Source organism: Sminthopsis crassicaudata, chromosome 3 (assembly GCF_048593235.1).
Source record: "Sminthopsis crassicaudata isolate SCR6 chromosome 3, ASM4859323v1, whole genome shotgun sequence".
Taxonomy (NCBI): Eukaryota; Metazoa; Chordata; class Mammalia; order Dasyuromorphia; family Dasyuridae; genus Sminthopsis; species Sminthopsis crassicaudata.
Window position 1 is genome coordinate 279,111,170 of NC_133619.1, and position 23,943 is coordinate 279,135,112.

At 38.2% G+C, this 23,943-nt stretch overlaps 1 protein-coding gene across 4 annotated transcripts in view; it reads right to left on the reverse strand.

The window, feature by feature from the left end:
* The window catches only part of PRRG1 (proline rich and Gla domain 1), a 114,614-nt gene extending 104,107 nt beyond the window's left edge, over positions 1-10,507 (reverse strand). The window contains exon 1 of one of the 4 annotated variants that reach the window (XM_074300849.1): positions 10,431-10,507. In XM_074300849.1, the coding sequence (XP_074156950.1) occupies positions 10,431-10,466 (36 nt within the window). In that variant the 5' untranslated portion in view covers positions 10,467-10,507. Of the gene's footprint in view, positions 1-8,714; positions 8,922-9,126; positions 9,193-9,781; positions 10,084-10,430 lie in introns of those variants that run through there. The other 3 variants (XM_074300852.1, XM_074300851.1, XM_074300850.1) reach the window with 3 other exon arrangements.
* Positions 10,508-23,943: the final 13,436 nt, after the last annotated feature.

Genomic DNA, 23,943 nt, shown 5'->3' on the forward strand with positions numbered 1-23,943 from the left:
AGTGCATATCAGCACCTTCTGGGAAGTTAATGATCCTATAAACTTGCCAGAGCTTTGAAAAGTTAAGTGATCCCAGGGTACTGCAGAATCAGTATGTAGAAAGGACAGAAACTGAACATAGGCCTTCCAGGCTTTGAGACAGACTATCCCACTATGGCATAATATCTCTCATCTTGAGATATTAAAAAAAAAAAAAAAAAAAAAAAAAAGAAAGAAAGAAATTTGAAAAACTGGGGAGAAAAAAGAAGTACCTAAAAGGACTAATATGAATGCACAGGAAATTAATGCACAAACTCAAATTTTTAAAAATACAACTTCTATAGACATATGCACCAGCCCTGAAGTCAGGAGGACTTGAGTTCAAATCTGGTCTCAGACACTTAACACGAGTTCTGAATGATTCTTTTGAAAATTTTAGAGAAAGGGAGACGTGGTCTAAGAGTCGAAGAAGACAAACACTCCAATTTTCTGTCTTTTTTCAACAGTATTTTATTTTTTTCAAATACATGTAAAGATAGGTTTTCAACACTGATTTTTGTAAGAATTTGTGTTCCAATTTTTTTTTCTTCCTCCCTTCCTTACCTTACCCCTTGTGCCAAGACTGCAAGCAATACGATTTGTCGTGTTATACAAGAAAAAAAAGTCAGACCAAAAGGAAAAAGAAAACACAAGAAAGAAAAAGCAAACAAAACAATAACAAAAAAGGTGAAAATACTCTGCTTCTTTCTACATTCACTCTCCATAGTTCTTTAGATATGGATGGCAATTTTCTACTTCAAGTCTACTGCAATTGTTTTGGATCACCATATTGCTGAGAAGAACTAAATCTATCACAGTTGAGCCTCACATAATCTTGCTGTAACTGAAACATCCCAATTTTTAAAGAGGAAAGAGAAAATGGTCTACACATACAAGTCTCCCCACTACTTAGTCATCTAAATAATCTTCATAAAACTCAGGTTTGTTACCCCTCTCTATTCCAGTGTTCTCAAACTTTTGTTCTTAATATCCCTTTATATTATTAAAAATTATTGAAGATATTATGTCCAGAGTCTTTGTTTATGCAGATTATATTTACAGATATTTACCATAATAGAAATAAAAACTAATTTTGAATTTGTAAATCCTCTGAAAGGGTTTCTAAGACCCCCCAGGATTCTCTGGACCATACTTAAGAGAACTTACTAACCTGATCAATCAAGTGCAAAGATCTCTGATGCCCCAGACATCAAATATTAAATTCTTTCTTTGGCATTCAAATCCTTTATCACCTGCTCCCACACACATACCTTTCTGGCCTTCTTACTTCTTACTTAACTCACAAGTATTCTTCTACTTAACAATACAGGCCTTACTATTGTTATTTACACAAAACAATGAATTTTCACTGCTTTCTGGAAAAGGAAGAAAGTATCTTCCATCATCTGTAGAACACACTATTAAAGTAATGAAGAGCTTGTGAGCATTCAGAAAAGAAAGTACAGTTATCACTTCCGTAGTACAGGGATTAGGAGTAATCAGGAGTAAACTCCTGAGATGTAAAATTTTTTGGTTCTTGTAAGGGCCCTTTAAATGGGCGGACACAGTGCATAGGGATTGAGGCCCAGAAGTAATTTCTGTGGATATTAGGACTGCCCTTGGGCGGGATCCTGGCCATATTGAGATAGTTTTGTAATGGGTGACTCTCTCGCTGATTGGCTGTGTGTGTGACCTCACAGGCCCTATATAAGCCCACTGCAGGCAGCAACCTCCCTCTTTAATCTCCTGCTGTTCACCCTGGCTCCTAGCCTGGGTGGCCAAGCCAAGATGGGTAGCCGAAAGAGGTAAGGATTTTGGTAGTGAACACGTGGGTCTTCTGACCAGGTGTTCACTTGGGAACCAACAAGTCAGGGCATCAGCTAGGGCATTATGTGAGTAGGTATAATAAAGGCTTTTAAGATTACACGTGGCTGTTCTTGAGTGCGCTACCGGTTACTAAGCTATAGATTCAAGAGATTGTGGCCAGAGACCTTAGAAGGCCTCAGAGGAGGCGAGCCGGGTAGAGCTCACACTGCAAAGGACAGTGGTCAAAGGTACTCTGGTGGGTCTAGGACAGACTAGTAATTGTAACTGCCAGGAGAGCACGTTACAAATGGCGCCCAACGTGGTGGACACATAAGGAATTATCAGGTTTTGAAAATATTTAATATTCAGAATTAAGATTCTGAAAGATCCGGTAGAAACGCCACTTAAGAGGGAAGACAGAGAAGCAATATGGACCCAGGTAAATCTGGGATCAGGCTCAAGGACACAGCTGAACATAATGCTTATTATATAAAGAGGTTAAAGAGCCAGATGGAAGATCTTTTAACAAAGATCACCACTGAAGAACAGCAGGAAGCTTGTAATCAAGCTCCACAAAGGCTATCCCCACACCCAGTAAATAGAGCTAGGAGAGGGAGCAACCTAGAGCTAATGTGTTTGTATGACAGTATAGAGTATAAAATGCCACAGCAAGAGTTGCTGGAATTGCAGGTTAAACTACAGATGGAGATAGAGAAAGAAGAAAAAGCTAGGTTACTACAGATAGAACAGGAAGAGTTCAAACCAGTGGCAGAAACTAAGGAAGGAAATAAACGAATCACATGGACTTCAGTTGTAGAAATTCTTCTTAGCGTTTTGTTGGTTTACCTTGTGCATTGTTGTTTTAAGGAATTTATTGATTACTCTTTCATTGAGAAGAAGTTTAGTTCTTTTTATGTGCAAAGCTCAGGTTGGATTTTAAATCAGCCTTTGGGGAATTTTCCAAATCCTCTTCCCTCTGCCTCACCTTTTTGGGCCAAGGGAGAAGGGGGAGGAGGAAAAGGAAGGGCGATAATACCATCAGCACTGCCCATTAATCCATTTAAAACTCCTGTGTCTTCATTTCAAAGGACAGGAGTAGGCTTTATGCCCCAAGGCAAAAAGGAATTGTGGGGTATTGAGTATAGTCAGAAAAGTTTTAAAAATACAGTTCAGTTAATTTTTAAGAAACCTTACAGGGACAAGATCTTGCAGTTAGAGAGAGTGGAGTTTTATACTTATAAAACTGCTAGGATCGTCTTTGGAGAGTTGAAACTCCTCTTTTCTTACCTCGTGGATTTTCCACTTCCACAGGTGAGCTTGATTTCCCAACCCCCTACGGGTACTTATAAAACAGTGTTTATGTCTAGAATGGGTTGGAAAATTGCTGTTTTAATCACTAGAATAAATAGACAGTGTGTGATCTTTGACCCAGGAGGAAAAGTAATATCAGATTTATTGATTCACACTCCTGGAGTACAATTCGGTATCAGAAACTCAAACTTTGATTTTTAGGCAAAAGAATTCAGGGATATAGCCGAGTGTTCTAGTAAAGTCATTACTGCACAGACTATCCCCAAGATCTCTTCTAAACAAGAGAAGGGAATTTTGGGATATGTGATTGCTTACAATTTTTAAATTTTGATTTTACATTTTTAAACATTTTTGATTTTACATCTTCAAAGTATTTTGATTTTACATTTTAAAGTTATTTTGGTTTTACATTTTTAATCTATTTCGGTTTTACACTTTTAAATTATTTTGGTTTTACATTTTTAAATTCTTTGCATTTTACCTTAGCAATGCACTTCGGGCATACACAGAAAGTGCAGCTAAGTGACAGACTGACTTTTGTCTGACTTGTTAATCTTTTTGACAACAACTTTGTTTCCACTGTGATGTGGAAAGGCCTGGATGGCATTTGGAAAGGCCCAAGTTGGGCCCCGGGGACATTCCTTCCTAGGTGCAGATCCAGCAGCAGAGTTCATCCCCACCAGAGACATTTGTAACCTGGGGATCCAAGAGAAGGACCAGACAACAGTCCAGAGAGACCAGCCAGATGTCCGCAGCCCTTCAGACGCTGATGGCAGCAATGCCCCTCCTGACCGTGACACCAGAGACACCAGACACAGTTCCAATGTTGCAGCTGAAATGGACTGTTTTGGGTGATGCGCAATATAAAGACTGTAAATGGACAATGGGCCTGCTTGCTTCTCCTGTGGCCACTTGCCATATGGTGGCCTGGGAAGAGGCTTTGCCCTATGCTTTCTATTGAAGGAATATGCTTTTAAATTAGTGGGTGAAAAACCAACACACCCACCTGCCATTGTTATTGAGACAATGTTACTGGACATGACTTTGCTTATGTGCACCTGTGAAACTAGAATTGTTCTAGAATTGTGAAAAGTGCAATAGAGAATTGTGATAAGCTAGAATTGCTCTAGAATTGTGAAAAGTGCAATAGAGAATTGTGATAAACTAGAATTGTTCTAGAATTGTGAAAAGTGCAATAGAGAATTGTGATAAGCTAGAATTGTTCTAGGATTGTGACAAGTGCAATAGAGAATTGTGATAAGCTAGAATTGTTCTAGGAGTGTGAAAAGTGCACTTGAGAATTGTGATAAGCTAGAATTGTTCTAGAATTGTGAAAAGTGCAATAGAGAATTGTGATAAGCTAGAATTGTTCTAGAATTGTGACAAGTGCAATTGAGAATTGTGATAAGCTAGAATTGTTCTAGGAGTGTGAAAAGTGCAACAGAAAATTGTAAGAAACTAGAATTGGTCTAGAACTGTGATAAATGTAACTAGAATTGTGACAACCTACCTACTGATATTTGTTAACTAGAATTGTGATGTTTTACCTTGTTGACTTCCCACCTCAGTGTTGACATCCTACCTCATTGGCATCCAACCTCTTTGGCTTATTATCTCGAGTATGACTTTGATGAATGGGTTGAACACTTGGGCCACTGTTGAGCCTGGTTCTCATTGTCATACTTCTGTTTACTGATTTGCTGCTTTGTACCTCCTTGGGCATAACACTCTGTCATCTCATGGACCAAGTGAACTATAGCTGGTGCTAAAAGTTTAGCTTGGTGAGATGTGCGGTTCCCGCAAAACAAGAGAAAGGGAATTGTAAGGGCCCTTTAAATGGGCGGACACAGTGCATAGGGATTGAGGCCCAGAAGTAATTTCTGTGGATATTAGGACTGCCCTTGGGCGGGATCCTGGCCATATTGAGATAGTTTTGTAATGGGTGACTCTCTCGCTGATTGGCTGTGTGTGTGACCTCACAGGCCCTATATAAGCCCACTGCAGGCAGCAACCTCCCTCTTTAATCTCCTGCTGTTCACCCTGGCTCCTAGCCTGGGTGGCCAAGCCAAGATGGGTAGCCGAAAGAGGTAAGGATTTTGGTAGTGAACACGTGGGTCTTCTGACCAGGTGTTCACTTGGGAACCAACAAGTCAGGGCATCAGCTAGGGCATTATGTGAGTAGGTATAATAAAGGCTTTTAAGATTACACGTGGCTGTTCTTGAGTGCGCTACCGGTTACTAAGCTATAGATTCAAGAGATTGTGGCCAGAGACCTTAGAAGGCCTCAGAGGAGGCGAGCCGGGTAGAGCTCACACTGCAAAGGACAGTGGTCAAAGGTACTCTGGTGGGTCTAGGACAGACTAGTAATTGTAACTGCCAGGAGAGCACGTTACAGGTTCTCCCTTCATATCTGAGAAAACAACCAATTTTTTTTTTTTTTTAAGTATTTACAATACATTTGGATTAGGTATTTGGTCATGGACTCTTTTGTCACTTGCTGGATTTTATACATCTGTGGCTTCCATAAAACTCCTCAGACACTGCTCTAGGCAGCTCTCTAAGGCTAGAAATGCATAACATGTCTATGTATCTAGGTAAAGAAAGTTCTTACCTAGGTTTACTATATCAATGAGATCAGTGCCTTTCCCTACCCCTCCTATGTTTTGCAGTGTCTTTCTTAAAACAGTCCCAAGAGGTTAGATAGTGAAAAGTATTATCCCCATTTAATAGACAGATTTGGAGCTCTGGTTTTATGTCTTGCTCAAGACCACATAGTGGGTATGTGTCAGTGGGAATACAGCCTTAGGCTTTCCTGACTAGCTTTCATAGGACTATTGAAATATCTTCCTAATTTATCTTCCTGCCTCCAAGAGCTTTCCCTATCTAATATCCTTCTTGAAAACCTACAAAATCCGGAACACACAGGTTTGACTATGATATTCCCTCCATCAAGAACCTTCAGTCACTCCCTCTTGCCTCTAAGATAACATAAAACTTCTCTAATTTAGCATCTAAAGCTTTAATAATCTGGCTCCAATAGGATCTTTCCAAGTTCCTTGCAAACTTCATTTCTAGCCATAATGCCCTACTTGCTATTTCCCTCATACAATATTCCATCTCGATCTTTTCACCTTTTCATAATTGTCCTCCTTTCCTGAACACACTCCTTTTCTCACTCCTGACTTCCTTCAAGGAACACAAGGACTATCCAGATCTCCCGACAGCTTCTGCAATCCTATCCAACTTCCACTAAATTACTTTGTTTACATTATAGTTTTACTTTGTTGCAGCTCCTGATAAGCCCCTTGAGCCTAGCACAAGAACCTGACTGACACTCAACAAGTATTTAAATATTGTTAGAAGAATTAACGAAAACCTAGGTCATCTGTCTTAAGCTCCTGCTTTTTGCTAACTATTTCAAAAACCCTTCAGGTTACCCACTGTTCTTTCCTCCTAGTGACAGGACAAAATCCCTGACACTCTCTGGGATAATCAATTAACTTCTAGATGTCCTGGTTTCCTCAACTGCAAAATAGAGATACTAATAGCCCCTATAAAGTCTAACATTTATATAGGATTTATGATCCAATGATTCTAAATCAAAGTCTTTATTTCACAAACTCCTAGAAAGAGTTGCCTTCACCATCATCTCTTAGGAGCCACTACTCAACACTCTCAAAACCTCATCTAATTTCAAGGAATCTTTTCTTGATTTTCTACTATTTCTTCTCTATCTTCTTCTCCCTAGTGTTAATGTTCTCTTCTTCCACAAATTAACTTATACCTACATGTACACATGTTATTTCTCACCCATCCCTTCCACTGTTTTATTTTTTGCCTTTGTATCCTTAGAGGATAACACAGTTTTTAGCACATAAAATTAAGCACTTCGAGATATCTGTGACCACATATGTATGGAAAAAGGAAATCCATACACAGTTTCTGATCCTGAGAAACTTCTGTTCATAGCAGAAGCTTAAAAATGTTTGTGGTACTGAATTGAAAGATAGGTCAAGAAGCTGAATAGAATAGTGAGAGTCCTAGGTAATATGCCATACCTGGATTGATTCCAAGAACTAGGAATATATAGCCTAGAAAAGAAAAGAGTGATATAGATGTTTTCAAGTATTTGTTGAGCACAAAAATTAAAGGAAATTGTGGGACGGATTTGGGTTTTATGTACAAAGGAAAATATGAGATCCAAGATTGGAAACTCACTTCAAATTCAGACGGATTCTCTTCGCTTCCTAATCCTCTTTCCATCTCTCAAGTGTGTGAATTTTTGAACAATTTTTTCTTCCAACTAATTCAAGGCTTTAATGTAGCTACACAGGTTAGTGTTTCCATTTTTAATACCTGTTCCCAACATCATGAACTTAGTAATATTTTTCATTTTCCAATGATACTTGAAAATGACTGCCATTTTGAATTTCTAGCTTTTATTTAAAACCCAAAATGAAATTAATGTAATAGCTTCTCATCCTTAAGGTGATTATGTCCCATTACTAAGGCCAATTTTTGGAATCTATCACACAATAGATATTTTGGTTATCTGCTTTGGAAATTTTAATACTGAAAAGGTTTACATTTCATTGAAACATGTCCTTTGGTACTGTTAAATGCAAATTATTTTTGTTAGTTTGTTTGTTTTTTAAGGACTAAGAGCTTCCTAAATCAGTATTAAAGTAAAAATCCAGTTTATTGCATACTTGGAAGAAGATGTGACTTTCTCTTAAACAGAACAAAGATCTGAAAATCAGTGTTTGTAAAACAATTCAACAATAAAGGGAAAGGGGTGGAGGAGGAAGAAGTCCAGAATGTTTTTGTTGTATTAACTCAGAACAAAGGAGTAAAAATATCTACATCAGAGCTGAGCAATATTTTCATATGCACATACCATGTGTGCCATTGAGAACAGAAATAAGGAAATGAAAGCCTAAGAATCTTTAGCCCATCAAGGATTCCATGTTAGGTTGTTTTTTCCCCCAAGGCTGTATCATTTTCAGGGTCCTAATATAATGAAACATAAATTTTTGGGGTTTTTTGTTTGTTTCTTTAGTTTAGTTTGTTTGTTTGTTTGTTTTTTACCCCTAACCAACTTGTCTACTAAATTTAATCAATCCCATTCATTACTTTGGTAACACCTGGATTTCTTCTTCAATTTTTTTTTTTTTTTTTTTTTTTTTTTTTTTTTTTTTTTAGTTTTGAGAATTTACTTCTTCCCTAAAACTTCAGTTTCCCTTTAAATTCGCCATTAAACCCATTTGTCCAACCAAGTTCACTCAAATCCCCCTCCTTTATCTATTATGAATCTGACTTCCTTTTAACTAAAGGTAGGGAGCATCCACAGCACAATCACTATCAGACGTATTGGCCCAAAGTCATCCCAGATCTGTACTATGGTTCATTTTTTAAAAAGTTGATTCCCATCACAGCTCCTACAAAAATAGTATCAAATATCAGGGGGAGGGACAATTTTTTTTTCCCTCCTCCAGAGGTAGACAACTTAGGAAAGTGGAGAGCTCGCTGATTGTGGTGCCAGAAGACCTATTTCAAATATCACCGCTGATATTACTTACCTGTGTGACCTGTTTGAGCAAGTCACTTCTCCCGGGATCTCAGTCTCCACATCCGTAAAATGGACCCGGAGTAAAAGAACTAGATGGTCCCAGAGGGCCCAATATCCTAGAGAAAGTTCTCCAATTCCCGAGAGCCAAGTCTAAGTCAACAGTCAAGCACCAGCTCCGATTCCCTCCTCCTCCCCGGCGGCTGTCACACATAGCTGCCTAGAAAACAGTCATTCCCTTTGTTAAAATTTCCACCAACACAATGAAGCAGAAAAATGGTCAATGCTCACGTGGAGAGAGTGGGGGAGACGCAAAATGTCGGAGGGTGGGGGCAGAAGTCAGAAATCGTCAAGCCTTCCCGGGCACCAACCGGGGACCAGACTGTACCCTAGCCTAGCACCCCTCCTTTCCCCAAGACCCTTACCACTCACAACGAAGAACTTTTCCACAGTCCCGAAGGGAAAGACGAGAGAGAAAACTCGGCACGACCGCGCACCTCCCCAGAAAAAGCGCTCCAGCTCTGCCCTTTCTGAGGAAAATGGGAATTCACTGCTGGGACCCAGCTACTCCGCGACCCATCCCCCCAACCTCAAGCCAAATTCTCAAGTCCCTCTCCCCAAACTGTCCGCCCCAAGTCCTCAGGCCCACGTCCGACAAAAACCGAGAACCGGCGGGTGCAGTTAAACTTCAGGTCCGCTCCCCTTCCCGGAGGCGAGTCCCCCACTTACTTCCCGGAGCTCCGGGGCTACTCCCTCTCCCTCCCGCCCCAAACCCAAGGAACCCCTAATAACTCCCCACTCCTCCCTGGGAGAGCCCGGGGGACCCTCGTGCCGCACAGCTGGATTCTGTCACCTAAGCAGCTCATTTCCCCCCGGCTTCTCCAGCGCTGCCCGGACTCCCTCAGCCGGCTCAGGACCGGGAGGCGGAGAAAGGCAAGCACGGCCACCCTGCCTGCTGGGGAATGCTCTTCCAGCCCCTACTGAGAGTACTGGACCTTTCCCACAGGAAAGAATGACGGGGGGTGTGGAGGGCGTAAGGGGCGGCGGAAGGTAGAACCACTAGGTAGGAGTCCCACTCACCCGTGCAGAACAGTGACCGCTACTCGCGCTCTGAGCCCGGCCAGCTGCTACCCCGACCACCGCTCCGGCAGCCGCTGCCTCCCTCCCAGCCAGCTGCGGCCTCGGCGCCTGCGCGTTCCTCCAGCTGCGACCGCCGCTGCCAGAGCCCGAGCGAAAGGGCCACTGGATCTGGGCGGGGGTGAAGGAGGCGGAGGCGGAGGCGGAGGTGCAGGCGCCGGTACAGCCACAGGGGACCCGGAGCTCCGGCAGCGCTGCCAGCCCCGGGGAGCTCTGCCTGGTGTGGAAGTGCTTCCAGGAGTTCCCTCACCACCCCGCCGGTGCACTCCCAGTTTAGCGCTCCCTCGGATGTTACTAGAGTGCATGACTTGGGGGGTGTTTGGGAGTCAGTGTGGATTCCTAGAATCCGACTCTGTTTCTTTCCCCTGACCAAACGGCCCGCTTTCACCAATTCTTGCTTGCCAGAGCCTCCGAAGGAGCTGTGTTGTAGAGAGGGAGCGGTTTGGCCAAGGGAAACTGCCCCCGACACTGTCCTGAGATCGTTATCTTTCAGAGAAGCTCACCGAGGCAAGGCCAGAGCCGGCAGGCCTAGAGTTGGGGCCGCAACACAAGCAGCTCTCAGAATTAACCGCCCCTGCCCCCTTCTCTCTACCTCGTTCCGATGACTCTTGGTGTCTTGTTTCACCATCAATCAGTGGCCTAGTCTTCAGCCCTTCCTGAGGAAGAAAGCACAAGGTGATACACTTACACCACACCTATAATTAGGATTTCTTGTAAACACTTGTATTTGCATGTATTGTTTATCCATCAGAATTGCCCTTTCTCTGAGGATAAATTCTCTTGTCACTTACTTTTTCTTTAAAAGAATTGAAAACTCCTCCCGAATCACCTCAGAAAGAAAAATCAGAGAAAATGACAAATCACAGAAGGAAATACCTGTTTGGAAATATATGATCTTAGATTGTGATTTTTTGAAGGAATTCATTCATTAAACTTCTTGTTCCCTAGATCTTTCTTAGTTGGATGCTTTCTGTTCTGCATACCTTGATCCTTTGGTCTACATCATTATTGTTCTGCAGATCATGAGGGTACAGCATTTTCCTAATTTCCAAATTAAATTAATTCCCTAAATAAATTGCATTCAAAGAAAATTCTATTTAGGTGCTTAAAATGACATTCAGATTTTGTCTTTTCTCTTGTTACTTAATTTGGTTTGACTAGTGAAGCATATGCTGTAGACCCCCAGCTTCTTAAATTGTGGGTTCCAATCCCTCATGGAATCACATATCTGAATGTGGAAGTCATGAAATTATGATATATAATCAACAATTGTTTGATTTGTATTCCTATCTTATATACCTATATACCCGAGGTCACATAAAAATTTCTCAGGTGAAAAGGCATAAAGATTGGAAAAAGTTGTAGAAATCTTACTCTAGACTGTATCTCCAACCCTGCTTACATTTACCCCACTTTGATTCTCAGAGAAAAAGTGCTACTTCTTCCTTCAGAGTCCTGAGAGGTTGGGATGTCTTTTAAAAATAAGCTTCTAGATATTTGATGGAAGTGGATATCTTCAACATAAAGAAGATCCAACTCACTTCCAGCTGATCAATGATGGACAGAAATAACTACACCCAGAGAAGGAACACTGGGAAGCGAATGTAAATTGTTAGCACTACTGTCTATCTACCCAGGTTACTTATACCTTCGGAATCTAATAATGTGCAACAAGAAAATGGGATTTAGATACACATATTGTATCTAGGTTATATTGTAACACATGTAAAATGTATGGGATTGCCTGTCATCAAGGGGAGGGAGTAGAGGGAGGGAGGGGATAATTTGGAAAAATGAATATAAGGGATAATGTTATTTAAAAAATTACTCATGCATATATACTGTCAAAAAATTTATAAATAAAATTAAAAAAAAATAAGCTTCTAACACCATAACTCATGAATCTCGATTAGTATGTTATAGTGCTGAGGGGAAATGGATTCAAGTTTAGAAAACATGTGACAAAGGAGTAACTCAGCAATTGATTGGAAGTTCTTTTCTCCTTTTGTGAAATATTCATAATATTTCCCTTTAAGTATGGTGTAGTTTTCCATGGGGATCCTCTTAGAGAACTGCTGCTGCCTTTCTTAAGAATTTCTAGTTGTTTTTAACTCCTGATGTAGAAACTGCCATCAGCTGTTCTAAGGACCTTGCTGGAATACCCATCTTGTTGTTGAGTCACGTCTGACTTTGTCACACATTCGGGGTTTCTTGGCAAAGATATTGGAATAGTTTATCATTTCCACATATGGGGAAACTGAGGCAAATAGTGTTAAGTGATTTCCCCAGGATTATACAGCCAGTAAGTGTTTAAGGCCAGATTTCAACTCATGAAGATGAGACTTCCTTCCTCCAGACTTGGCACAATACACAGTACCACCTAGCTGCCCCTTAAGGTACCCATGGAAAGTCACAAGTGTTCTGATTTTCTTTTCAAGAAAGAGTGGAAGGAAAAAACCAGAGGCTCTTCTTTTCCTTCCTTTATCCAACCTATTTATTCTCAGGGGCTTGACTTATATTGCTTTGAGTGATTTTGTCAGATACTCTTGAATTAAGATTCCAAATTAGCTTCCTATTTTATATAAAAATAAGAACTCCAAAGATCATAACTGTCTCTTCAGCCAATACTGTAGAGCATCGTTTTATTTCATCTAATGTTTTTTATTCCTATCAAATTGATTAAAAGTGGGCAGCTTGGTAGCACAGTAGATAGAGCACCAGCCCTGACCTCAGGAAGACCTGAGTTCAAATATAACCTGAGACACTTAACACTTCCTTGCTGTGTAATTCTGGGAAGTCACTTAATCCCAATTGCCTCAGGGAAAAAAAAAAAAAAAAAAGATTAAAGACTTTTTGTCCCTAATTTATTGATTCAATCTACAATCTCCTCATGTTTAAACTGCTGACTGATATAAATGGAAAAATTCAGCAGTCTTTTCAAGAGCATACTAATTTTTTCATCATTTGAATCATGGATTTCATAACTCTAGAGCAAAAAATGACCTCAGAATTGTAACTTGAGTATATGGAAATACTCAGCAGATTCCAAGCGATTTGGGGCTGATTCTACTTGTAATGGTATAAAGTCTTAAATTTTTCTGGGCTTTATAGTTCAGAGGAACAGTAATACCTCCCAGCCCAGAGAAAGATGGAATTATGTTAAGTTCATTTAGGAGATAAAGTTCCCTTTGACTAGTAGTTTTGTAGTCCTTCTTTGAGTGAGTAAAGACAAGAGAGATAGAGCAGAGCAGAATACTATGGTGAATGTAGAATCTTGCAGGGATCTTTGGGTGTGGGATTTAAATTAAGTATTAACCTCAGAGTCCTTTGAAAATCACCAGTCTCCTATGTTAAGGGATGGATGGGTAGGGATGTGATCCAAAAGAAATATCATGTCTTCTTGGCAGTAGGGGAAGAAAACTTAACTCCTGCTCTATTTCATGTATAAGGAAGGAGTAAAAGAAGTAAATGTCCTGCTACCTTTGCTCCATGATAGCAATATTTACTGATTACACCCTATTTTTTACAGATGAGGAAACTGAAATTCAAGAATGTTAACTGACTTCCCCAAAGTCATGAAAACATTTTGCATCAAAAATGAAATTTGAACTCAGGTTCTCTAACTTAAAGCTGTTAACTGCACTGAACTAGTTTCTCATCTCTGGAGGGCATTGAACAGAATAGACTAGAGATAGGAAAGTCAGGCATCAAACAGAAGTTTAATTTCAAAATGAAGGAAATGGCTTGCAAGCAAGGGGGCAAATTAGACATATGTGCCTGGGATCCTACTCCCAGTGGGTAGACTTGCTTATGCCACTGGCTATGCAGTGAACTGTAGCCTTAATAATGAGGGGTAACACCAACAATGAAACAAGTTTGATTCATAGCCCAGTCTCACTGGTACAAGGTTATAGCAGGTGCTTGACTAAGTTCAGGGAACACCTAGTGCTGGTCAAAGCAATGCAATAATTATATACAACAATCCTGGAATTTTGCTCTGGCTGAGATCAACCAAAGGCTGGAGCAAAGGCCTGCTTGCTGGGCTTTAGTTCTGGAAAAGGGTCTCCTAATATCTCAACAAAGCCAAGGCTCATTCCATCACAACATACTGCCTCCTCAAACAAATTATTTAATCTCTTTGGACCTCTGTTTCCTGTAAAATTAAGGTACTGGATCAATGATCTTTAAAGTTCTGTCTAAATCTAAAAATGTTCTATGACTGTAGCCAGTGCCCAGCATTCTGACAGGTTGACAGAAGGCATTGGAATATTATGCCTCTGTAAATCTGAATATCCCTAATATACTTTTAAATAATGCCTTATGGACTTGTCATCAGTAAAATTATATTTTTTCACTTGTGTTTCTCAAGGTAGCACAGTTCATATAGATTCCTCACCATATCTGTACCATAATGATAAGGAACAAAACAAAATCAAACAAGGAATAGAGATGGCAATGGATGATAATGGTAAATGTAGATAAAGTTAACATAGGTCTTTCATACTGAATAATTTTGTGTCTGTTGATTTTTTAAAACCATACAACATTGTTACATTCTTGAATTGTTTGCTGTGTTTATTTTCAGTGTTACCATAATTTTAATCACCTTTTAAGGTCTCAAATTTGGAGCTATTCTTGCTTATTTTCTCACATCAATTTCAAATTGTGTATATTCTACCTTTTAGTATCACCAAAATCTATACCTTCCTTATTTCTCCTCTAATGATATAATATAAGCCTTAAATTAGGCTATCTCAGAAGTTATTACCTAGGGGCTATAAACTTATTAAAAAAAAAAACTTTTGTGACTGTATCACGATATAATTAATTTACTTTATCATTCTATTTTATTTCATGCGTGTAAAAGTACTTTTCTGACAATATATATAATATACACTAAGCTGCCAGATGGTTCCATGATACACAAAAGTAAAAGAATGTCACCACTCTCCCTAATTCACCTCATCCTGAAAAAAAAGCTGCCACAATACTCTTAAAGCACCATTTTTATCATATTATTTCCCTAATGAAGACACCAAGAATACTGCCATATCAAATCAGGCTTTTCAACCTAATATTCCAGGATGACCAGAAACTATCCCTTTTATTATCATGATTTAACTAGATGCTTGTCCACTTTGATCAAGGTATTCTGTTCCACATTTTGTCCTGCAATGATGTGCAAATTTTTGCCTCTTTGCCTTTGTAAGATTATTCTGTCTAATATTCCAACAATATACTCTGTCCAACTTTTATTGCAAAAATGAGTTCATTTCTGATTGATCCCACCCAATTCTATTTGCTTTTTAAATGTTCTTTCAATAACTTATGTAAGTTGACTTAAATCATTGACAAATTTATTCAATTTGTCAATCAATTTTATTGTTCGCTCCTCCCCTTTCTTGCTTTTTAAATGTCTTTTTGAATTAAAAAAAAAAAAAGAACTCTGTTATAAGAACTAGCTCTCTATGAGAGGGGAAAAGGGGGATACACAGATAAAATCTAGGCAAGATAAAAACAAAAAAATGTAAATAAAAATCTATTTAATTTTTTTAACCACTGTGTATCACTTGCTTTATCATGTTAATTATTCTTATATCCTCCAGATATGTTTTATCTCCTAAATCTTTCAAACCACATTAGAAGTTGCTCAAGGACAATTTCCTCCCTTTTTTTATATCATCCCAAATCACCTGGTCTAATGCTTTCCACTAGATAAATACTCATTTAATGTTTGTTAATTAATCAACATATTTGTTGAGTCTTCCAGGGTCCTTGTGGTTCTTCCAGGTTCCAGAGAAATTTTGAATGTACAGATGAAGTCCAGCAATCTATGTTAAACAGAATTATTCAGGTACATAATTTTATAGCTGACATTTACAAGTGAATTATCTTTTATTTTTGTGTTATTCAGTTTGTTTAGATAAGGTGAACCCTGTATTACACCCAATATATTCTAAGGATCAAATGAAGGATTTGATAACACTTTGCAAATTATAAATCAAATAAAATCAGAGATTGTTCTGTGGGTCTTCATAATGAATTATCATTTTCACAGAATCTCAAATTTGGGATTTCAGAAGCCTCTTGGGGCTGCTGCTGCTGCTACAAACATGAGTCATCCAGGAGCTGCCAAAATTTATCGAGTCTACCTCCATAATATATCTCACATTTGTCCCTTTTCTTCAATCATACAGTCACTAATCTGGTTCAGGCTCTCATTACCTCTTGCCTGAACTGTTAAAATAACTTTCTAATTGGTCTTTCTACCTTTCTTTCCATTGAGAGATGCCAAATTGGTATTCCTAAAGCACAGGTCTGACTACATCATTCCCCTGCTCAAAGAGCTACAGTGAATTCCTCTTGCCTTTAGGATAAATTATAAATTACTCTGCTTGGCTTTAAAATACTTCACAGTCTGTTTTCAGAATACATTTCCAGGCTTATTACACATTATACTTCTTCATGCACTATATATTCCAACCAATTTAGACTACTTGGTCTTTGTCATCCAGGACATACTATCCCCACTTTCTTCCACATCTTTGCAAAGGGGAAAAGGGACATTGACAGGAATTAAGAGAGAATTAGATTATATTCCTACTAGATCCTGTGAGTACTTACATTTATTTGTGTAGGGATGAAGGAAAGAGACTCTACTACTTGATTCTTTCTTGTTATTTACATTGATTTCATGTTTTAATTAAATATTGCAAAATGTACTCAGGCTACATTATCAGAAGATTATTGAGCAGAAAAAAGAAAAGAATACTGTATCTTATTTTTCTCAGATATCTATGCTTTTTTGGGGGGCAACACATTTTTAGAAGGATATTTGACAAAATGGAATATATTCAGAGAAGAGTGATTAGGTGACATTATACAAAACTTACCCTAAATTATAGCATACAGTATTGGGAAGTTGTGGCGAGACAGCAATTCACATGGGAAAAAAAAGTCATTTTAGTGGATGGCAAACTCACTCTGAGTCAATCTGTATAACATGGCAGGAACAGAGTTAATTCTCTCTTAAGGTTCATGAAGAGAAATATATTAGAACAAGGTTTCTTATAATCTTGCTTTTCTTCTGACCAAGTCAGAGTTCATTTGTCCAGTTCTGAGTGTTTCACTTTGGGAAGGACACTGATGACCTGAAATATATTCAGAAAAAGACACTGAGATAACTGGACACCATGGAGATACATGAATCAAAGTGACTGATGAAATTTAGCTCTAGAGTCTTAGAAGTGGGAGAGGGGATAGAAGGATGAGGATAATAAGCTCTAAGTATCTGAATACCTGTAATGTGGAAGAGGAATTAGGCTTGTTTGGTTTGGCACTAGAAGACAGAATAAAAGCAATGATCCAGAGAGGCAGTTTTGGCTTGGTATTAAATAAAAACTTGTAAACATTTAGAGTTTTTCCAAAAATGAAAGGAAGTGGGAGGGGGGGCTTTCTTTACTGAACACCTTTGAGCAAAGTGTGCATGATCACTTAACAATGGTGTAGTTAAAAACAAATGTTATTTAAGTACAAGTTGGACTAAAAACCATTTCCACTTCTGAGATTCTGTGAAATAAAATACATTTCTGGATTTTTTTTCTTTTCTTATTATATCTCTCTCTTGGATACTTAGTTATTTGGAGAGATTCAGATTAATACCCCCTACAATATTTGGAATTGGTTTGGACCCTCCAAGATCTCTGGGGCTTATAGATATTTCTCCCAGCCCCCACCTTCTTAGCCAGGAAAGAGATGAAATGTTAAATAACTTATATTAGATAGGGTTAGGCCAGCCAGAAGGAAGTTTATTTTTTTTAACTGTTCTGGGAAAGAGCAAGAGCCATGGGACCAAAACAGTTTCACCCTTCCCCTTCCCACCCTCCCAACCCCCAAAAGGCTGGGCTCTGTCACTGAACCTTCAGTCATCTATAAATACTTCACAGGTGGGTGAACTGAATTGTTTTGTCTCAGAATGCCTAAGAAACTATGGAAAGTTTTGTTTTATTTTGTTTTCCTTCTAACCTTTCCACTTCCTGTGGTTGCTGGTTATTGGGTATCTTATGATTTATTCTCCTGTATTTCCTTAATTTTCGTTTTATCCTGATTTGTAGTTTCTCCTTACAGAAAATGTGCTCTTGTTCATGAAAGCTGTTTACCATCTGTATGCTGCTTTTGTCCCTGAATCAGCTTAGATCCAGGCCTGAGGGATCTCCAACTTCTATCTTTGTCCCACAACTCCTTCAGTTCTTAGGAGGCCATTATCAGATAAGACTCACTTTATTCCTATTTAAGCACCCGGTTGTACTTTCTCCTTCTTTAAGTTGTCTCAAAGGATTGGACATTGAGAAAGGGCTCTTATTAGCCATTGGGCTGATCTACTCAATGAACTTTTTTTTTTTTTTTTTTTTTTTTTTAAATTATAGACATTGATAATCTTCCTGAACCTTTCCCTCAATCATTAATATTCTCCTGCCTCTTTAAACCCATCTCAGTGAACCTGAATCCCTTGCTCTCATGGTATAAATTCCATTTCATGATCCCCACTCAGTTACTTCCAACCCCATGAACTGGAGACTACCAAAGTCCCCTTCCTATTCTACCCACCCCTTCCACTGAGTTCTCTGGAATGTCTGCTCCAAAGTTAATCTATGTTCTTATATTTACTAAGCTTATCTCTTTCCTAATGGCATTGTTTCCCTGTTCTCCCTTTCTAACATTAGTTGCATTTTCACTAATACTATCCCAACTCTTGATTGTGACAATAGGGCAGTTTGCATACTCTACTCTCCATTGCAGCTTCCAGATTTGGGCCAGCATCTCTCAGTAACCTTTCTCTTTTAAGATTCATTCAGTTCACATTTATCACCAAATCATGATTCTAATAGCCGTTACCTATTGTTTCCCAAAATATTCTCCTTCATTTCCCAGTGAGTTTGATGCCTAACTCGTGGTATTTCCCTCCTCTCCAGTTCCTGCTTACACAGGAGGGAATTCCAGCCTATGTGCTGATGTTTCCTCAAATTTCCTAAATTTTCCAGTTCCTCATTTTCCGTGACTTGCTCCTTCACTCAACCTCAGCTACCATAGATGTGTTATAGAGTCACCTCTGAAAGAATTCAACTTCAGACACAAAAAGTGTTTGTTTCAATACAAGCAAAGGCATTTTAATGAGATTTATGGACTTAGTAGGCAGGCCTAGCTCCCTGAAGGAGTCCAAAAACAAGCAAAACCAGACAAGGATTTTTATAGAGTAAATGGTGCTGATTACATCACAAGATAAGTAAGTTCTGAGGTTATAGGAAGAGTGTGCTAACATGGGGAGGTCCTAAAGCATTGATAGAACTCTGCATATAGTTACCTAGAATGCAAACAGAAAAGCCCACTTGGGAGGGGGAAATTAATGTACCATTAATTAGTTTGATTTATCCCAAGTTCACCCAAAGAACAGCTAAGAAAGAAAATGGCAGGCATCCTGTGGGAGAAAAATTAATTAACGTTTTTGGTTTAATGCCCTAGCCTATATCCTGTTGGTGTTTTTTTTTGTTTTGTTTTGTTTTTTTTGCTTGATTTCTATGGCTGTTTAGATTTGATGGATGAAGGAATTATAGACCATGTAGACCTGTACCTGCACTTGTCAGCTAGTGATTGAGAATTTTTGTGGGGTTTGGACTAGAGAGAGAGCAGATCTAAGCTGAGAGCAACAATTAGAGAATCCCATCAATAGGAATCCCAATTGATCTGGCCCTCACCCACAAATATTATACTTTCATGACTATGAATGCTGAAATTCCTTTATATCACAATTATATCTTATCATTCCATCTTTTTCTCTGTCTTACCACTTCAAACCTATTCTTTGACTTTACAATTCCTTCATTCCTCAGTTTTTTTTTAACCCTAACACTAGCTATATTGACTTCTCTGTCTCAATAATTTCATGAACTATTTCAACTTTACACTACCCTCTACTTTCAATTCCCCTGTCTCCTTATCCTATTGCAAATCTTGCTCTGATAAGCCCCAACCTTGGACTACTCCCACAATTTTCTGCTTTTGGTCCTATTTTTGTAGGGTTGAATTGAGAAAAAAATTACAAACATGTAGACTGAGTCCAATACATATTTGTATTATATAATCTCAATTGGGTCCTTTTTGCAGCAAGGCAATTATTTTATAATTCCCTAATAAACTCGTTATTCTACTCACCACAGCAGCTCTTCCAAATGATTTTCATGCTTTCTCAAAAATCACATGGTTCCCCTTTCCCTAACCTTTTAGCTGAGAACATTGCTTCATATTTAATGGAAAAAACAACAAACTCAAAAAAAAAAGTACCTCAAAAAATAATATATATACATAGTCCAGCAAAACAAATTCTTTTTTATCTTTTGTGATTCTCATTATCACTTATCTTATTATTCTCCTCTTTATAAAAGCAGTTTTATTATATAATTTCTAATTTGACTTTTTATATCTAAGTCATATGACTATTTGGAATTTTTCTTGATATACAGTATGAGATGTCATGTACATCTGATTTCTGTCAGATTACCATCCAGTATTTCTAATAGTTTTTGTTAGTAACTTTTTTTTTTTTTTTTTTTTTTTGAGGCTGGGATTAAGTGACTTGCCCAGGGTCACACAGCTAGGAAGTGTTAAGTATCTGAGACCAGATTTGAACTCGGATCCTCCTGAATTCATGGCTGGTGCTCTATCCACTACGCCACCTAGCTGCCCCTGTTAGTAAGTTCTTATTTTAGCAACTGCGGTCTTTGGGTTTATCAAATTCTGTGTTATTATTTGCTTATTTCTATATGTTAGTTACCTAATCTATTCCACTAATAAGCTTTTCTTTTTAAAAATAAGTACAAAATTATTCTAATGATTACTATAGTAGTACAATACTGATATTTTGTAGTACAGTATCTGATACTGACATTTTCTTCTTTCCCACTCCCCTTCCCCATTATTTCCCTTGAGTTTCTGGAACTTTTGTTCCTTTAAATTAGTTCTATCACCATAAAATGTTCTTTTAGAAGTTTGGCACAGCATGGAATAATTTAACCATGTACAAGTAATATTTCTACTATTATATAGGTTAACTTATTTATATAAAGAGCTTTTTATAGCTAGATTCACATTTTCTTTGATAATAGCATAGAAAATATATTCCAAAGCATTTTATGGCTTCTGTAGTTATTTTTGAAGGGAATTTCTTTTTTCTACCTATTCTTCCTGAATTTGGGTGATTATATTTAGGAATTTTAATAATTTGTGTGGGCTAGCTTATGTCTTGAAACTTTATTAATGTTTTAATTATTTCAGTTAATATTTTAGTTGACACTACCTTTCCCATCTTCTTATACTTTACATGGGTTACTCTTTATTAGGAGTTATTTTATCTCCTGACTCCATGCGTTTTCGCTGCCTGTACTCCATGTTTGGAATGTTCTCTCTATCTCTTTCTCTCTCTCTCTCTCTCTCTCTCTCTCTCTCTCTCTCTCTCTCTCTCTCTCTCTCTCTCTCCTTCCTTCTCTCTCCCCCTTCTCCCTCCCCTCATTTCCCCCTCTTTCCCCCCACTTTGTCTTCCTCCACTTTTGGCCTTTCCTGGCTACCTTTAAATTTTAGCTAAAATCCTACCTTTTGTAATACGACTTCCTTAACTCCTTTTAATGCTAATGCTTTTCCCCAAGATTATTTACCTTCTATATATCTTATATATGTGCACATATTTGTGTACATGTTGTTTCTCTTATTGGAATGTGAACTCTATAAGGTGTGAACTGTTGTTTACTTCTTTTGTATCCACAGATTTTATCATGGTGCTAAGCACTTAATATATACTTATCATATACTAAGCACTTAAATGTTTGTTCCCTTGAGTAGGTTAATGGGAGATTTTAGCAGTTATCTGAAATCCAGATAAATTATAAAATGACATTAAGATTCCAATCTCTGGCCAACAGGTAAGAAATCCCTAAAGTGGGTGTTCAGGACCCATGTTGTTTTATTAAATAATTCAAATAAAACCTTCAAAAGGCAGACTTCAAAGTGGATTTGATTTTCTTTACTCTTCTCTAAATTAATAAGCTTATTGTTGAAATATGATGTTGTGGATTCAATCTTCAATCCCCATTTCAGAAAGGAAAGAAGGGAAAAGAAAAGAAAATTTGTAATCTGGCTCCTTAGACAAGAGCTCCACCCTCAGGGGAAAGGAGGGGCTTTACCTGAAGGGAAAGTAATGCCCTTGTGGGCAAAGATAGGAGTGATTGGGAAGATTGAGTTCAGTCTCCTTTTCAGAAGGGAGTTAGGAGTAATTAGCCACTTTGTTCATCACAGCTACACCTGCTGGTTACATTTCAATATCTTACATTTACATAAGATTTTGTGTTTTTAAACCATTTGATACGTTATTTCATATAATTCTAACTATAATTCTATATGTTTAGCAGTTTTATTATTTTCACTTTCCAAATGAAATTAAATACATTTTTTAGTGTCACATGTCTAATGTCAGGGCCAGGACTAGAACCCAGGATTTTTTAATCCATATCTATAGATTATCCTCATTACATACTTTTAAGTTTGATTTACATTAGGAGTAATTTCTCTCTTATTTTCTTAAGTCTAGAAAAGTCAACAAAAGAAAAATATTAAGCTTTGATTTGTAATTTTTACGGATTTTCAAGATATAACTATTCACACTTTAAATTAATCATACTTTCTCATGAACCAGTTTGAGTTGGTTGTTAGTATGTCATATCAAGTCAGATTAAGTCACTAGTCAAGTCAACAAACATTTCTGAAGAACATTCTACGTATCAGACTTTGGGCTTAGCACTGGATAGAAAAATCTAAGTGGAAAGAAAGACAGCTCTCTCTGGGCCTAAATTTCCTATCAGTAATATTAGGAAATTAGACTAAACGGTCTCTGATTTTAGATCCATGATCTTAAGATTCTGAGAATCTATGTTGCAATCCCAGTTCTGCTACCGAGTCACCATCATCCACAAATGTACCACCTTCAAGTTCAAGAGTTCATAAGTCTTATTATTTATCCACTGTCTATTGACTTTGCACCTTTCCTTCTACATTTCCTCACCAAAAACTATTCTTTGTTCCCACCATGATCCCCAAATCCTCACTCTCTCAATGTTCTTCCAAGCCATCTTCCTTAGCTATTCCTAGCTATTCTCTCCTGTTTTCTCCCTTTCTAACTGAATGTCCAGTAGACATCTTAAGCTCAACATGTCAAAATTGAGCTCATTATCTTTCCCCTTAGGTTGTCCCCTTCTCTTAACTTCCCTATTACTGTAGAAGGCAACAAAATCCTCCTAGTACCTCAGGTTTTCATCTCAGCTTTCATCCTTGACTCTTCATTAACTCTTACCCTCATTACCATTCTATGCCAAGGTTTATTGATTTCAAGTTTTCACATCTCTTGAATATGTCTCCTGCTCTCCACCCTATTATAGGTCCTTTAACTTCATATCCAGACTATTGCAATAGCCTCCTGGTGAGTCTACTGGCCTCAAGTCTCTCTCTGATGCTAAATGCAAGTCTTAATTATGTCATGGGACCTCCCACTCAATCAACTCCACTGGATTTCCTATCACCTTTAGGACCACATAAAAAAAAAATCCTCTGTTTTTCTTCAAAACATAACTTCCACCTCCCCACTTTTTCCTCTCTTCTTACATTTTACTCCCTACCATGTTCAATCCTTTGAATCCCACAAAAAAGACACTTTATTCCTAAACTGTAAACATTTTCTCTAGCTGTCCTCTATGCCTAGAGTGCTCTCCCTCCTCATTTCCACTTACTAGCATCCTTAATTTCCCTTAAGGCCCACTCAAAATCCTATTTTTTACAGGAAACCTTTCCCAACCCCTTCTAATTTTAGCATTTTCTTTTAATCATTTCCTATCCCCCCATATAGCTTATTTGTACATGCACATTTGCTTGTTTCTCTTCTCCATTAGATTGTGAGCTTCTTGAGATCAAGAACTGTTTTTTGCCTCTTTTTGCATCTCTAGCACTCTCCCAGTGCCTGGAACATTGTAAGCTCTTAATAAGTAAATATTTATTGACTAATGACTGAT